General features: G+C 45.6%; 1 protein-coding gene and 2 pseudogenes across 3 annotated transcripts in view; 1 reads left to right on the forward strand and 2 right to left on the reverse strand.

Moving 5' to 3' along the window:
• Positions 1-1,462: 1,462 nt before the first annotated feature.
• Positions 1,463-5,266, reverse strand: LOC145410603 (uncharacterized; annotated as a pseudogene).
• On the forward strand, positions 4,907-5,032 carry LOC145410837 (5S ribosomal RNA; annotated as a pseudogene).
• A 6,701-nt stretch (positions 5,267-11,967) lies between the features above and the next one.
• holn1 (CD2 antigen cytoplasmic tail-binding protein 2 homolog holn1) overlaps positions 11,968-16,152 on the reverse strand; it is a 49,881-nt gene continuing 45,696 nt past the window's right edge. For all 3 annotated transcript variants that reach the window (XM_080280665.1, XM_080280664.1, XM_080280666.1), the window contains 2 exons: positions 14,570-14,693; positions 11,968-12,205 (listed from right to left, as the gene is read on the reverse strand). In XM_080280665.1, coding sequence (XP_080136791.1) covers positions 12,015-12,205; positions 14,570-14,693 — 315 coding nt within the window. In that variant the 3' untranslated portion in view covers positions 11,968-12,014. The remainder of the gene's footprint in view (positions 12,206-14,569; positions 14,694-16,152) is intronic.

Raw genomic sequence — 16,152 nt, forward strand, 5'->3', positions numbered from 1 at the left:
ACCCTCCCTCTTTTCTGACAGTACCGCCACCAACCCTGAATGCCATCACCTTCGTTTCATCTGCATTTACTTTCAAACCCTTGTGCCTCATGTCATCTCTCCACTTCCTAAATCTTTCCACCACCTCCCTTGCATTCTCTGCAATCAGCACCAGATCATAGACATAGGCATACAGTACCTCCCAAGGGAGTCCATTTCTGAGGTCATGTAAGAAGGCTTCAAGCACGATGATAACCAGTGAGGGACTCAAGACTGACCTCTGATGCACACCAACATTCACGGAAAACACAACACTCAAATTCACATTCACTCTCACCTGGACGTGAGCACCCACATACATAGTCATAACCACTTTAACCAGCCACTCCTCGATCCCAAGCTTTCGCATTGCCCTCTTCACCACCTCCCTAAGGACTCCGTCAAAGGCCTCCTCGATATCAACAGAAACAAAGTTCAGATCCCTTTCCCTTCCTATATATTTTTACTGAAGCTGTCGAACAATGAATATGGCAAGAGTGGTCCTTTTGCATGGCATAACCCAAACTGCATCTCAACAAAATTCACTCTTTCCCTAATCATACCTTCTAGAACTCTCTCCATTACCTTCATTACCTGGGCCTGAAGTATCATGCCTCCATAACTTCCTCTTTCCACTGCATCACCCTTCCCCTTGCACACATATACAATCTCACTCTTCAATCAGCTGGGACAACACACTCATAACAACCCCACTCCCTATATTTCCTGAGGCCTTCAACATTTCAGCAGTCAACACAGACACACCTGCTGCTTTCCCCATCTGCATCTTGCCTATCGCCTTGCTCACAGTAGCAACTTCAATCAAAGGCAAAGGGTCAATCACTGAATCCGCTGACTTCAGACCTTCCCTATTCCAGCCAAACTCCTCAATCAGCAGCCGGTTATAATGGTCTCTCCAGGCATCATTAATATGCTCACCGTTCACCACTATCTTTCCTTCATCATTCTTCACACACTGCTCACGTATTCCCTGTTTTCCCTCTTAATCTGATTTGCCACCTCAAATATCATATTCTTCCTTTCATTATGTAGTTATTCAGTAAGTCTCAGATTTTGTCCTGTCCCTCTTTTCTAGCCATGCGCTTGGCAGCCAAGTATTACTCTTTGTTACAGTGAAGGAGCGTTGTGGTGTGGATGTGGATGTGATAGGAAACATTAGGAGAAACACACTGAGGTGGTTTGGCCATGTGGAGAGGATGGAGAGTGAGTGACTGACGAGGAGTGTATGTGAGTGAGGTGGAGGGGGAGGCCAAATGTACTGGATAATGAAAGTTGCCATGCCGTTAAACCTTTAGGCTTTATTCAACTTGATGGAAGCAAAATCACAAAGTCCTCATAATTCTTACTACATTCCCCCCATCCTTTATGTATTGACATCACTGCAAGGTTCACACATAATCAAGTAGATACTTTGGTCTTTGTGTTACACGAGTTGAGCGTCTAGGAACAGGAGCAACGTGAGCTGGTGATCCGGGGGGAGCGGGATCAACGGATGCTGGTAACTCATGCTGTACGGGGTGCCATCATGTGAAAATTCTTCTTGGTGTTGAGGCATGACTAGATCACTTGGAGAATCCTGATCAGGTGGTGCTGCAGTTATGAACATTGCTCCCTCAGCAGACCCAGGGGCTTGATCGTGTGTTGAGTGAGCAGCAGGTGCTCCTCGAGGGGCCAGATGCCTCAGTGACACTGTTGTTTCCCTGCCATTCTGAAGTCGAACATGAGCGTATCCAGGATTAGCTTCAAGTAGCTCGATCTCCTCCACATATGGCTCAAACTTATTCGTGCGGTTGTGGCGTTTCATCAAGACAGTGCCAGGATGTGTCAGCCAGTATGGAATGGAACAACCATTCGTTGATCTGGGATGATGAAACATGCGCTCATGGGGTGTCTCGTTGGTAACTGTACATAATAGGCTCCGAATGCAATCGAGAGCATCTGGGAGCACTGTCTCCCACATGGTGATCTTGAAGCCTAATGACCGGAGTGCTAGTGATATGGTCTTCCAAATTATCCCGTTGTACCTTTCAGCCTGTTCATTCCCCTGAGGATTGTAAGGCGTAGTAAGGCTACAAGCCACGCCATGTCTGTGTAAAAACGCCTTCAGCTCTTCGAACATGAAAGACTGACCTTATACGCAGGCATTCCATAACCGTAGCAGAATGTCATGTCACTGCAGGGAAAGACAAAAGGAAACCTGCTGAATTCATCGACCACAGTCAACAGATAGCGATTCTTGGTAGAAGTAGGTAATGGGCCCTTAAAATCGATATTTAGTCTTTCAAAAGGCTGAGTGGCTTTAATCAACTGACTTTGGCAGGTTGTGTAGAATCGCCGTTTCATTTACATCCATACAGGGCAAGAGGCTGCCATAGTCTTGATGTCATCAGTCGAATAAGGCAAGTTCTTGCTACGTACAAAATGAATCATGCGGGATACACCAGGGTGGCACAATGAGTCATGTAGTTCTGCCAGTGCTCTAGGGCTTGTGGCTGAGCAGTGAATCCTGGAGAAGGTATCAGCAGCACAATTATCTGATCCTGGGCGATACAAGATATCATAAGTATAGCATGACAGCTCAAGACGCCACCTTGCAATTTTGTCGTTCTTGATCTTTCCAGCTTGTTTTCCATCAAACACGAACGAAACTGATTTCTGGTCAGTGATCAGTTTAAAGTGTCTACCCAGCAAGCAGTGTCTCCACTTACGCAATGCTTCGACTATATGGCATAGGCCTCCTTTTCAACTGATGAATGCTTGCTTTCACTGCTTGTCATTGTCCTCGAAAAGAATGCAACTGGTCTGCCGTTTTGACTCAAAGTAGCAGCGATTGCATGTTCTGATGCATCTGTCTCGACAATGAATAGAGCAGCGTCATCCACTGCAAAGATCACAGCCTCAGCAACATCCTGTTTGACGCCTTCAAAAGCTGTCACAGCAAGAGTGTTGAGTGGGAATCTGCGCACCTTGACTAGTGGACGAAAATTCTCTGAGACTCTTGGTATCCACCTAGGTCCTAGAGTCATGAGAAAACATCACCATGACTCTACGAAGTGAAGACATGTCTGTAGGAACTGGCAGGTCAAGCAGTGGCTGTAGAAACTCTGGATCAGGCTTGATATTTCCATCAGCAATGGTATAGCCTAGATTCTCTAGAAGATTGACAGACGTCGAGCTGATTGTGCATTTGTCTTCATTGAAGGTCAAGTTGTAGCGCTTAGCAGCTTCCATAAACTGATGCAAGTTTTTATCATGTTCAGCTTGAGTTCGCCCATATACTGTGACATTATCAATATAAGCTTATGTGTCCTCAATGTTTTCTTCTTTGGTGATTCCACCAGTGACTCTTTGGAAGGCTGCTACTCCATTTGTAACGCCGAAAGGTACTCTCCTGAACTGATAAAATCCACCACAGACTTCAAAAGCGGTATAGGGCTTGTCCTCTTCTTTGACTGGAATCTGACGGTAGGTACTTTGCAAGTCGAGTGTACTGAACACTTTGTAACGAGCAACTTTGCCCATCAAGTCATCAATGTTTGGTAGTGGGTAGGCATCCAGCAGGGTGAAGCGGTTGATCGTTTGCGAATAATCAATCACCATGCGTTTCTTGTGGTTTTCGCTACTGGTGACCAGCAGGTGACCAGTACCTGAGCTCGCAAAGGTGACACACTTGGCTCTATGATTACTTCTGCGAGCAGCCAGGAAACCTCAGACTCAGTAAAGCGAGCATCAGACTCTGGCTGACGACTTGACTTAATAGCTGCTGGTCTGCATTTGGGTGAAAGATTACTGAAGAGGGCAAGGGCAGGAACATTCATACTGGTCAAGCCACAGACAGTGAGGGGTGGTCGAGTTCCACCAAACTTGATATTAACGTCAGAGTGCTGATCCACGATATCGTGCCCGAGTATGACATCAGCACAGAGATCTCCGAGTACTAACAGTCGTACATATTGATATGCATGAGAATGAAGCATAATACCTATACAATACAATGGCCAAGAACTGTCGACTGCAAGTTAGTGGAGGCCATCGAGATTGCTCCTTTAGAAGGTAGTAGTTTCCACTTGTGCTTTTTCAGCATATGGCTAACAAAACTCTGGGAGCTGCCAGTGTCGAGTAGGGCATCAACCACCTCACCATTCACCTCAGCAAATACTGTAGTTTTGGACAGGCATCGAGGCGATGCGGCTGAGACAGCAGCAAGGGTGGCAGCAGATGAAGCAGATTTGGTGGCTGATCGGCAGACTTTGGCAAAATGTCCAGTTTTGCCACAAGAATTATATTTCGCTTCTCTAGCCAGACATCTATTCCTAGGATGCCTTGCGAGACCACAGAAGAAACACTTGGCTCGTATAGCTGCTGCAGAGGTTTGTTGTTCATCATTGGAAGTCACTGGTGATGATGGCATTTCTGCTGGTATTGGAGCAGAGACAGGAATAGCTGCATTGACAGGGTAGTTCGTCCGCGAGTATGATTCAGACTGCTTCTGTGCTGCTTCCAGGGCACGAGCTTGTTCAAATGCAGAGGCCAAATCCAGTGATTTGTTCCCAAGTAAACACTGGCGAATGTAGGTTGAATGAAGGTTGTTGATGAAAGCGTCTCTGACACTATCATTCTTGCACTCTTCTGCTGTACGAGCACGAAAATTGCAGTCCTGGCTCAAGAGCTTGAGGCTCTGAAGGTATATTGGTCAAGGCTCTCACCAGGCTCCTGCTTCCGATTAGCTAGTAAATGTCGTGCATAGATCTCATTCTTGGGTTTCACATAGATATTCTGGAGCATCGCCACTGCATCTTCATACGTAGTTGATTCTGGTATATGCTCATATACAGCAGGGGATACATGATTTACTAAGACATTTAGTTTGTTTAGCCATACCACGTTGAGTACGAAGTACACCGCTTCCCGTCCGATCAGCGAAGTTAAGCAACGTTGGGTCTGGTTAGTACTTGGATGGGTGACCGCCTGGGAACACCAGATGCTGTTGGCATCCCTACGTGTCAAGTGGGGTTGGTGGAGGATTAGTGCCCCTCCCTGTAAAACAATTAACTCTATGCCGTTGGCCACCCCATTGGGATACATGTCGTCTGGCAATGGATGGATGGATTCTGTTCAGCTATTGCAGAAAGTTCGTGAACGTCTTATGCCAGTGGCGCCACTGCTGTGTCGCATTGCTTGCATTTGGATCAGCATCAAAACGATCAGGCTTGAGATACTTGTCCATGTTTGTAGATGAGCTTCAAGTTGAATAAATTGTACTGGATAATGAAAGTTGCCAGGCCGTTAAACCTTTAGGCTTTATTCAACTTGAAGGAAGCACATTCATCTGTAAAACACAAAGGTTACAATTACAAACATAAGAATAAACGAAGGGGGTTTCCTCATAATTCTCACTACACCAAGGATGAGATGGAGGGATGGAGTGGAAAGGTATATGAGAGAAGGGGGTGCGAGTTGGAGCAGGGCAATGAAATGGCTAGGGACAGGGCGACATGGAGGTTTGTGGCCACCCCTTACGCGATTAAGGCGTCTGGCAATAGACAGATAGATAGATAGACCACCCATTTTTCATTCCCGGAAAAGCCTTCTTTTCTACCTAACTGCAGCTTCTACACCCTCATCCCACCACCATGTTACTTAATGTCTTGGGGAGGGGAGGGCTTTGTCCATCCACACACTGAATCAGTAACTCTCAGGAAATTGTTCTTGAGAGCTCTGTTCTGTTCATTAACATTATTGTCAACAACTCCCTGTTCAGCCATCACTCTACTCATTTCTCAATAGAAGGCATCCTTACTGCTTGGCTTTTAAACCTCTATATTTTCCTCCTAGGCGCATAGGTCCTCTTCTCCATCACCCGCTCCATAAGTATTAGTCACATATCTATAACCTCTGTTGCTGCACACTCTTTGCTCTCTATAACTTTAACGTCCCTCAACAATCTTAAAATGCAGTAGGACATCAAAACAGACCGCAACGAGCCACCAGAAGGAGCCCACGGAGGAGTGTACAGTACACGGCGTGAATGAGCTCCGGGCGGAAACGGCTTAAGTCCACCCGGGCCGTGCGCCCCTATGACACGGAACTCGCCCGCCGCCACCATAGCAGGAATACAAGACGACCTGCCGGGCGAGCTGCCCACAGATCAGACCAGGGTGGAACTGTTTCTCCAGTTCCTAACAGCACCCCTGAGACGGCTGATAGCCGCTCACCCTCCTACAGGAGACGGCCGGAAGCCGCTCTGGAGGAAACTAGGAGACGGAATGAAGTTGCTCCCGCCTTTGTCAGGAGATGGCCTGAAGCCGCTCAGAAGGTGCCCCTCGGAGAGATAGCCTGCAGCCACTCACCCTCATATAGGAGACTGCCTGAAACCACTCCGGAGGCCAATCAGGAGACAGCCGGTAGCCGCTCCTGCCTTCATCAGGAGATGGCCGGAAGCCACTCTGAAGATGCCACTGGAGAGACAGCCGGTATCCGCTCACCCTCCTACAGGAGATGGCCTGAAACCGCTCCGGAGGTCAATCAGGAGAAGGCTGGAAGTCGCTCCTGCCTTCGTCAGGAGACGGCCGGAAGCCGCGCTGAAGGTTCCCCCAGAAAGTCGGCCCGTAGCCGCTCTACCCTCCTGCAGGAAGCGGCCGGTAGTCGTTCCGAAGGTGTCCGGAGACAGCCACGGCCAGTAGCCGGGCCCTACCGCCAGAGACGGCCTGAAGCCGCTCCTTCATCAAGTGCTGAGCCCGGTCCACCTACCCACGACTTAGAGGAAGCCCCCAGCCTGGAGGAGTATTGGAGAGGCCCTGTGACCACCACTAGGCTCTTCTCTCTTCAGCTGGTGGAGATGCCCCTGACGGACCCCGATGCCAGCCGACGCTACAGCTCACTCCTGACGGCGTCCTCAACCAGTGGGGACCGCAGCCTCCCGACCGCCCCTCAGACTCCCGGGCGGGACCTCCCTGCACCCAGACACCGGAGATCCTCATCCTCCGTCAGGCCTCTGACTCAGAAGTTCAGGCGACTGTTCGGCCCAAGCCCAGAGGGCTGGACTCCCACCCTGAGCCCAGAAGCCTCGGGCCCCTATGCCCCCAGCAGCCCCGGACGAGAGAGGACACCCCTACGCGCTGTCCCCCACCCCCGGGACCTAGCCACCCCTGGAGGATCCCAGCTCCGTCAGTAGGGAGGCTGAGACTCCGCCACCGCCCCTGCGCCTGACTGTGACGCATCCGACCTGACAGTGAGTGAAAGTGAACACACGCAGCATACAGACAGTGTAGGAGTGACAGAGTAAAGTGGGCCGGTGGTTAGAGCATAAAAGAAAGTGGTGGAAAAGATAGTGCAATAGTAAGACAGTGAAGGACGGGCCTACCATAGTGTACAGTGCTGCCATAAGGCAGTGAAGATCATACATTGGCCCCTGAGTTGAAGTTCCAGTACCGCAAGCTCCATCCGGGTACATAGCCATGTAAAAGTGATCTACGGACCAAGGTACAGTGAACACTCTTATGCAACATTGACAGCAAGTCTTGATAAGGTCATGTTTAGGCCCACTGTAAAATATTAACGCAACCTTGGGAAATCGAGACAACCACCACCACCAGCCTAGGAAATCTAAACTTCCCCACCAACATAAGTGTCTAGCTCAAGTGTTGTCCCCCCCCAACCAATCTGGTCCTGTACAGTATCCTGCGTGATATTATTATTCCATATCTGCAGCCCAAGGATTATAATTGTCCAGCTTGTTTGTATTTGTGACATCTGCTCGTTCCTGTGTAAGATTTAGTAATACACATGTAAGGTGTAAGATGTTGCCTTGAGTTTTTGTCCTGCCTCTCTCTTATTTGTCTATGCTCCGGTCTAGAAAGAGAACCCAGCTACTCACTAGGTACTCTAGGGATGGGAGACCGACCCTAAAACACCTAGCATTACAAATCTCCTATCAGTCTTCCTGACCAGAAAATAGATCTACTGGCTACTGTTTCCCCGAAGACTCGTATACTGTAATCAACCTTCTCCCTATTGCACACAGTCATGTTCATTGCCTCCCCAGACTCGGGTATCCTTTCCCCTTCCACATTTCTCGTGCCATATGCGTATCCCCCATATACCCCTTCATATCCTTGAGCTGCTTCTCCTACATGACCATTTCAGTCCTCTCCCAAAACTACACTTTCATCATCCCCCATACCACTTACCATACTTATTAAGCCATCCCAGAATCTACCTTTTTTGCATCAACCAAGCCAAACGGTGGAGCATATACCCATATACTGTAAATGACAATGTGAGCCTACTGAACAAAATTTTCACTATTACAATCCCTTCATTCACTCTCACTACATTTATGACATAGTCCTCCCATTTTTCCTTAACCAGCACACCCACACTGCCACATCCATCTGCCCTTCCCTGCCAAAATATCTTATACCAACAACCCCTCCCAGACTGCTTCTCTCCACCAGGCACCATATCTAACTTTCTGTACACTGCCTACATCTACCCACCTCCTACTCAGTGCCTCAGCCACTTCCCCCACTCTACCCTTCAGACTACTGTACCCACATTCCAAGATGCCAGTCTGATCCTGCTGGGTGATTTAGTATCATCAGGCTTCTACTTTTTCTCATTTTTTGTCGTATCACAAAAATTAAGGAGGGAGACAGTCCACAGGTCCCACCCACCTGAACAGCCTCAAGTCCAGGCATGGGACCTGGGACCCATAGCCCACCAGCCTTGACCACTTCTTGCTGGGATACCCAGTCTCCCAGCAAATGGCATCCAGGTGGAACCACACCTATTTCAAAGATTCTGTTCAGTGCACTCTCACGCAAAATGCGGGCATCATGCACTGATTCCGGCCACGTTGCAACAATGTCAATAACTTTATACATGGCATCAAACACTATTTGCACATTGATGCTGTGGTATCTTTTCCTGTTGACATATTCTGCCTCAAACTCATTTGGTGCAACAATCCTAATATGTGTTCCATCTATAACGCCAATCACACCTGGGAATCCGGCCAAAAAATCAGCCTTGTTCTTGTTGGTTGCTTGTTGAGTTAGAAGGAATTTGATAAACTGTCTCAGTACATCATTGGCAGAAAGTGCTTCAAGTGTTCCGGTGATGACCCTGCTTACAGTTTGTTGTGAAGGCCTCAAATCGTCACCACTACAAAGTTGCATTTTTCCAGTTGCAAGGTAACGCAAAATAACTTTCATTTCAGGTGTTAGAGCCTTGTTTCTTGCAGTTGGTCTTGCTAGGGTCTCCCGCACCAAATCGGTCACAAAAATAATGCCTGCACGGTCCAAATGATATCTCCTTACCAGTTCTGCATCACTTAGCTCGTTAAGCCCATCTTTCCTTTCACAAAAAAGTCTTGGTTGGCAGCGGTGAATTTGTTGTTGTTGTGGTGCGGCGGCCATGTTTACTGTTATGATCGAGTCATAAGTCGCGTCCGAAGCGCTATACCCACTCGGGAGGGGTTTTAAGCTGTGACTCAGTTTAGGTCGAACTTAAGGACTTACGACTCCTATGAATTTAGGACAGACTTTCGCCTTATGACGCAGTCTTAGTGTTTTATAAGTACGGGCCCAGGGGCTGTGGCAATGGCCTTGGGGCATCCTGCCAGGACAGCTATGGGGACACCCTCCAAGCATGCCTTGGCACTGTAACTGTCCCGCCATTATACACCCATTGATAGGGAGGCCTCCTGGAGCATTACTGCTGGGTTTAGGCCCTTCTCTATTGGGCAGAAGCAGCAGCCTGGAAACCTCAATGCCCTGTACAGTACAGATCCGAGCCCCCTCCCAACCCCATCCCCAAAACTACACTGGTGGAGCCCATGTCGTGCTTCCCCTCATCAGGTCCACCACTAGAGAATGAGGACAAAGTTTTCTGGCCGCATGCCCTTGCTAGCGTCAACCCATGATGCAGTGAGGTACATTGTGTGACATGTAAAGTGCATGTAGGGTAGTGCATGAGATAGTCACAGAAAAGTGTTTGGGAGTGTATGGTGGTCTACTTACCATGGTATAGTGTCACACTGAAAGGTCAGCAGAGTTGGATGGTCAAGATATTTTGGTGGCTAATGAAATAAGAGCCCCAGCTCTTCCTATCACTAGCATTCCCATTCCCCCTGGGAGTACCACCCTGATCAACTGGTGCTATAGCCTACTCGCTACTACTCGTTATGGTATATTTGAGGGGTTGCGCAATGGAAGGGGTTCACAGACTAGCAGCTGGAAAATGTGTTTTTGTTGGATAACACTATTTTAACCCATACTATATCATATGGACTTAGATGAGAGCACATTCCATCACTGGAGGTATGGTTTAAAAAAATAAAAAAAAGTATTGTATATCGTCCTAATGCTAGCTGCTCACCATTCGCCCAGGATAGCAGTGTGTGTCATGGCTGTGTGTGCCTGTACTGGCTGACGCCAATGAAAACGTAGCCAGGCCGCAAGCTTCGCTTACTGATTGGCTGGCCGTACATGGAGGTGTTTGGTGAGTGTTTTTGCCGCGACGTTCATCAGTCCTGGGATAACAAAGTCCTGTCATGTTGGTGACAGTGATGAAAGTGTTCCGGAGCACTCAGGAATTGGAGAAAACAGTGGTTTTGTGATGAAATTTTTCTATAGCAATATGACCTTCTGGGGAGGGCCATAGCACATTCATATTGTTTAAAGGCTTCATTTTTTGCTTAAGCAATCAGCTTTTGCCAGGAAATGGATTGAAAGTTCAACAAAATAAAAAAAAAAATGTTAGAAATGAGTTATATGAGAGGGAAAGGGGCATGTGGAGTTACATGGACAGACAGACTGACAAATGAGGAAGTGAAGGAGCATTGTGGCGTGGATGTGGACGTGACAGAAAACGTTCAGAGAAATACATTGAGGTGGTTTGATCATGTGGAGAGGACGAAGAACGAGAGACTAACGAAGAGAATGTATGTGAAGAGGAGGGGAGGCCAAGGATGAGATGGAGGGATAGAGTGGAGAGGTATATGAGAGAGGGGTGCAAGCTGGGAACAGGGCAGTGAAATGGCAGGGGACAAGGCAACTTGAAGGCAATTTGTTTGTGGCCACCCCTTACAGGATTAAGGCATCTGGCAATAGAAAACAGATTAATTTCATAGATATGGCCAAAAGTTTATAAGAATCACAATCCATATTCAAAAACCTTTTCTAGAAAAAAAAAATGAACGTTCTACCATCCAAATGAAAAAAGTTAAGGTTGCAAGAATACTGTTGAACTCTGAACCCGTTTTCAGGCATTTTATGATTTGGCGTGAGAACACCTTACATCACATGACCTCTCCTTTGACACCGTATAATAATGGAGAGAGAGAGAGAGAGAAATTTAATGATTAGTAAGGAAGTGGGTGTGACAGGGGGGATTAGAGGGGGGACTGCAGTGCAGGAGAAAGATTACTACTTTAGTTACACCTGACTGGGAAATTAAAGGGAAAATTAATATAGCTAGAAAAAAAAAAAAAAAAGGAGTGGTAAGTTCTTCATATTTTGACTTTATATATGAAGAAAAGGAACATAACCACCAGTCACTGTACATAATCTGTTAAACTTTATTTTACAATGGATTAAAAATAGTTTATGGCAACAAAAATGGAATAATGTGTACAGTTAAGCTTAAGCCTCAGCCTCGAGGTCTGTTGAAAGAGGTTGCCCTTATTCTCACTCCCAATCTCATGATTGTAAAAGTTTCTGTCTCTACCTTGAGGCCTAGGGCCAGGCCTAAGCCCCATGCCTAGAGATGACATTGTTTTCCTGGACTTATGACACCCAAGACTTATGGGTAGGTACTTAATATATCAAACTGAAAATCTATTAAAAGAAAGACACTGATCAACTGCTGCCATACCAGCACGGTGATAAAATAAGGAATTATGCATAACTCAGGAAATTCACACAGTATTTATTTCTATACCTACCTAATTACAAAACTCAAATGATACTAAACTATGCGTAGAGGTCAAAGTCAATACGTCGAGTAGCGTACCAAGACTGTCCTTGGTCCGACGTCTTTCTTACGTAGGCCCCTTTCGCGAAATACCCAGATTCTTGCCACTCCAGCATCTTCTCAGTAGTGAAAGGTCCGTGTATCTCTGCATCTTCTTTGTCTTCCCATCGCAGCTCCCAACTCACTTTTTCTGTCGATACATGTTGTGTATGAAGAAAGACCTAAATACCCTGTATTTACTACTTTTAAAATTAGTTTCATTATACAGGTATGTGTTAACTCTTACATGCAGTGCTGCTCTTGAATGCCTTTCTTTCCTTACTTCCTTTTCTGTCTACCTTTCTTTCATTCTTTCCTCTTCCTTCTGTCTATGGTGACATGCCAAATGGTTTCCTGTACACCCTGAAACCATTTACTATGCTGGGTGGTAACCATAGAACCAAATTTTGGCACCTGATGGTTTAGAGGGTAATTAAGGCACTCCAATCGGATTGAGCCAATGCAGGTTTATGTCCTAGGGGTGGTTGGGGTTTATTGCTCACATAATGCCACTCAGGCATGAGTGAGGCTGGTCACTCTAATCTTAAATGTCAGGATCAGCTTGCCTAGCCCTGGGCTCCTGTGCTCCTCATGCAGCAAAACAGGATTAGATGATGAAGGAACTCTTACACTGAAACTAACCGCTTCATCCATCCATCCATCAACCAATCCTACATTGCCCCATGAGGAGCGTAGGAGCCCAGGGCTAGGCAAGTTGATTCTGACATTTAAGATGAAAGTGACCTGCCTCATTCATCCCTGAGTGGTATTATGTGAGCAATAAACCCCAACCACCCCTTGGATTATAAACCTGCACAAGCTCAATCTGATTGAAGCACCTTAGTTACCCACTAAACCACCAGGCACCGTAATTGTTATATGGTTACCACCCAGTATAGTAAATGGTTTCCTGGTGTGCAGGAAACCATTTGGCTTTGGCTTATCACTCAGTGTACAGTCACCTGTAGACTGAAGAAAGAGGAATAAAGAAAAGGCAGACAGAAGAAGGAAGAAAGAGAGAAAAGGGCAGTCACCAAGAGCAGCACTACATCGAGTGAGCAGATGGTGAGTGCCCCCACACACAAACTAAAATAATAAATACTAGCATAGTACAGTATACACAGTAACAAACGGTGGTAGGTGGTGGTGACCATCATTCACTCGCTTAGCCTACTTCTTCCTTCACATTTATCATTCTATCCCTGTACATGCCTACCTCTCTTCCTATTTCTCCCTTTTCTTCCTGTCATGTATTATTAATCTTCTTTCCACTTCAGGTGGCCCTACACTGAGTAAAAAGCCTGAAGGTTTCCTGGAACTCAAGAAACCATTTAAAATGCTGGGTGGTAACCATATGACCAGATAACAGAATAGGGTGATGTGGAGCCTGCTATGGTGCCCCTGCTGGGTGGAATGATGCAACTGTGACGTCCATCCAGGAAACACACCCCATACATTTCCCATCGCCTTTCATCAGCAAGGCACTGTCAACTGCAGAGGAACATCAGTTGACTGCACAGGATAGCCCTGCAGGGGTGGCTGCTTGTTTGCAGTTGCTTGGTCTGCTCAGCCATACAGACCAGGGTTGATGAACAACAACACAGTAACAAACATATGTTTTCTGTCTCAGCTCCCAGGACTATATGAAAATACCTATTCTATTTAGAAGCTTTCTTGTTGCTGATGCATAATTCCAAATATACAGTGCATGTTACCAAGCATCCCTTGTATCTTTCTCTTACACGTTGAGGCACAAAGGGTCTACTTCCACGATTATGTCACCACATCACTCACATTCCAGATGGAAGCTCCTGAGTTTTCAGAAACTTTTTTTTTTTTTTTTTTTTTTTTTACTGATGCTTTACTTTACCAGTGTTTATGACAATTATCTGTATATAGGCAACAAAATGGTGAACAAATTAAATTTATACACTTTAGTATGATGACAGCAGTAAAAACATGTGACAATTTAATGAGAGAGAGAGAGACAGAGACAGAGACAGAGACAGACAGACAGACCGACAGTGACTGACTGACTGACTGACTGACATACAGACAGACAGACAGACAGTACATATATAATCAAAGTTGTCCACTCTGGATCGTGTGATATCTCAGGAACAGAATTGCTTGTGATTTACTTATCAACCATTTCTTCCTTACTACTGTACTTGCAAAGACTATACATCACTAAGAAATGGCTCTTTACTTTGTGGTGTTAATGAGAGAGAAATTTTTCATAAAAACAGCTGCTTGGAAGGAAGTGTTCATCCTATCATACACAAGGCTTAAAAGTTAAAAAGTACAGTACAACCTTCACCAGACAACTGGTACTGCAGGTTACCAGAAATCTGTAACTCAAGTACAGCATTTAAGATGGAACCTAACATTTAAAGGCAATTTTTGTGACATTTTGAGGACTGAAGACTGTACCAAAAAGGGCATGTCAAAAAGGAAACTAATAATGAAGACCTGCTGTGACAATACTGGAAAAAAAAAAAAGTGAGTATCTTACCAACAGTATCCTGTGCTCCTTGTTCGGTATTATTTTCACCACATTTATTATCAGATTTATCCTGCACTTCTTCAGCAAACATATCCAACGCTGGGGAAGGTGCTGGAGCTTTGGACCTTTTAATCTACAGAGACAGAGAGGAAAGGAGAGAATTACAGCATTAGAATATCGTTAACTTCTTTAACCCTATGGGTTTTATATTTTGTTTTTGCTACATCCAGATGATTTTATTCAGTTTGTTAGAAGGTGGAGAGATATGGCAGATGAGTGTGTGAGGAAGAGAGGTTTGGAAGTCAGTGAGGCTAGGGAACTGACAAGAGATTGAGATGGCTGGATGAATGTTGTGAGGCGAAGTGCATGATCAGGGATTTGGCATCCCCTTTTAATGTGGCAGCATCCGGACTGACTCTATCGGATACGTTTATATGAAGCTACAGAACATGTTGAATGTTTCTGGCGTATCCGATAGAGCCAGGATTCCGGGGGCTTGAATGATGAGTGAATGGAAGCGTGGCTCATTGAACTGGGCAAATTTGTGCTGTCTGGACATTGCTACTCCTCACCCTGCCCTACGGTGGGAAAGGAGGTCCGGATGATGTTGATGATGATGTTAGAATCCCTTGTGTAATGTGTAATTTTTTTTCCCTTTTCTTTTTTCTTTTAATTTAATTAAGAGCCTCAAGATACCATTTTAAAGCCCTAGTCATATATGATAAAAAAAAAAAAAAAACTAACTCAGCAGGCTTCACTTTCTTCAACACCCCCCTAATTAAATGAAATTTATTACACAATGCCCACTTCAAATACCTGCTCATTTCACGTATGAATGGAATTTTGAAAATAAGCTACTTCAACCCTAATTACAGCAGGCAGATTTTTTAATTTTTCAGAATTGCTGTTTTTCAGCCCCATAATTTTCTCAACAACGTGTTTCCCTACTAATTCAGAGCTCATTTGACAGAGCTGTTATATCTAACTCTTCCAGTATGACAAAATTTCTCCTGAGCTGACTAAAGCTGTCCATCCCAGCAGCAGCATGAATAAAGTGGAAATAAACATCATCAGGCTGGTTATCATATCAAAGAAGCTACCCAAAATTTCTACATATAAAACAGGAATAACCTACTTTGTCATTTTTTATTCACACATTACCATGGACCAGATAATGAAGATAATGGAGAGTCCTAGAAGGCATGATAAGTGAAAAAGTGCATATTGATGAGATGTAGTCTGAGTTTATGTCAAGCAAAGGGACCACTGATGCCATATTCATTGTCCAACAGCTTCAGGAAAAATATATAAGAATGAAAAGGGAGCTGTATTTTGTTTTTGTTGATTTGGAGAAGACTTCTGACAAAGTCCCTAAGGAGTCGGTAAGGTTGACAATGATAAAGCTTGGGATCAAGGTGTGGCTGCCTGGAGAGGTTATGGCTATGTACTGTAAGTGCATGCCCCCTCCCAAGTGAGAGTGAATGAAAATTTGAGCAATGAGTTTTCCATGACTATTGGTGTGCATCAGGTGTCAGACTGGGGCCCCTCATTGTTTGTCAAGGTCCTTGCTTGAAGCTCTTTCACATGACTTT

This window comes from Coenobita brevimanus, chromosome 86 (assembly GCF_032717465.1).
Source record: "Coenobita brevimanus isolate Jiangsu-jjx chromosome 86, ASM3271746v2, whole genome shotgun sequence".
NCBI lineage: Eukaryota > Metazoa > Arthropoda > Malacostraca > Decapoda > Coenobitidae > Coenobita > Coenobita brevimanus.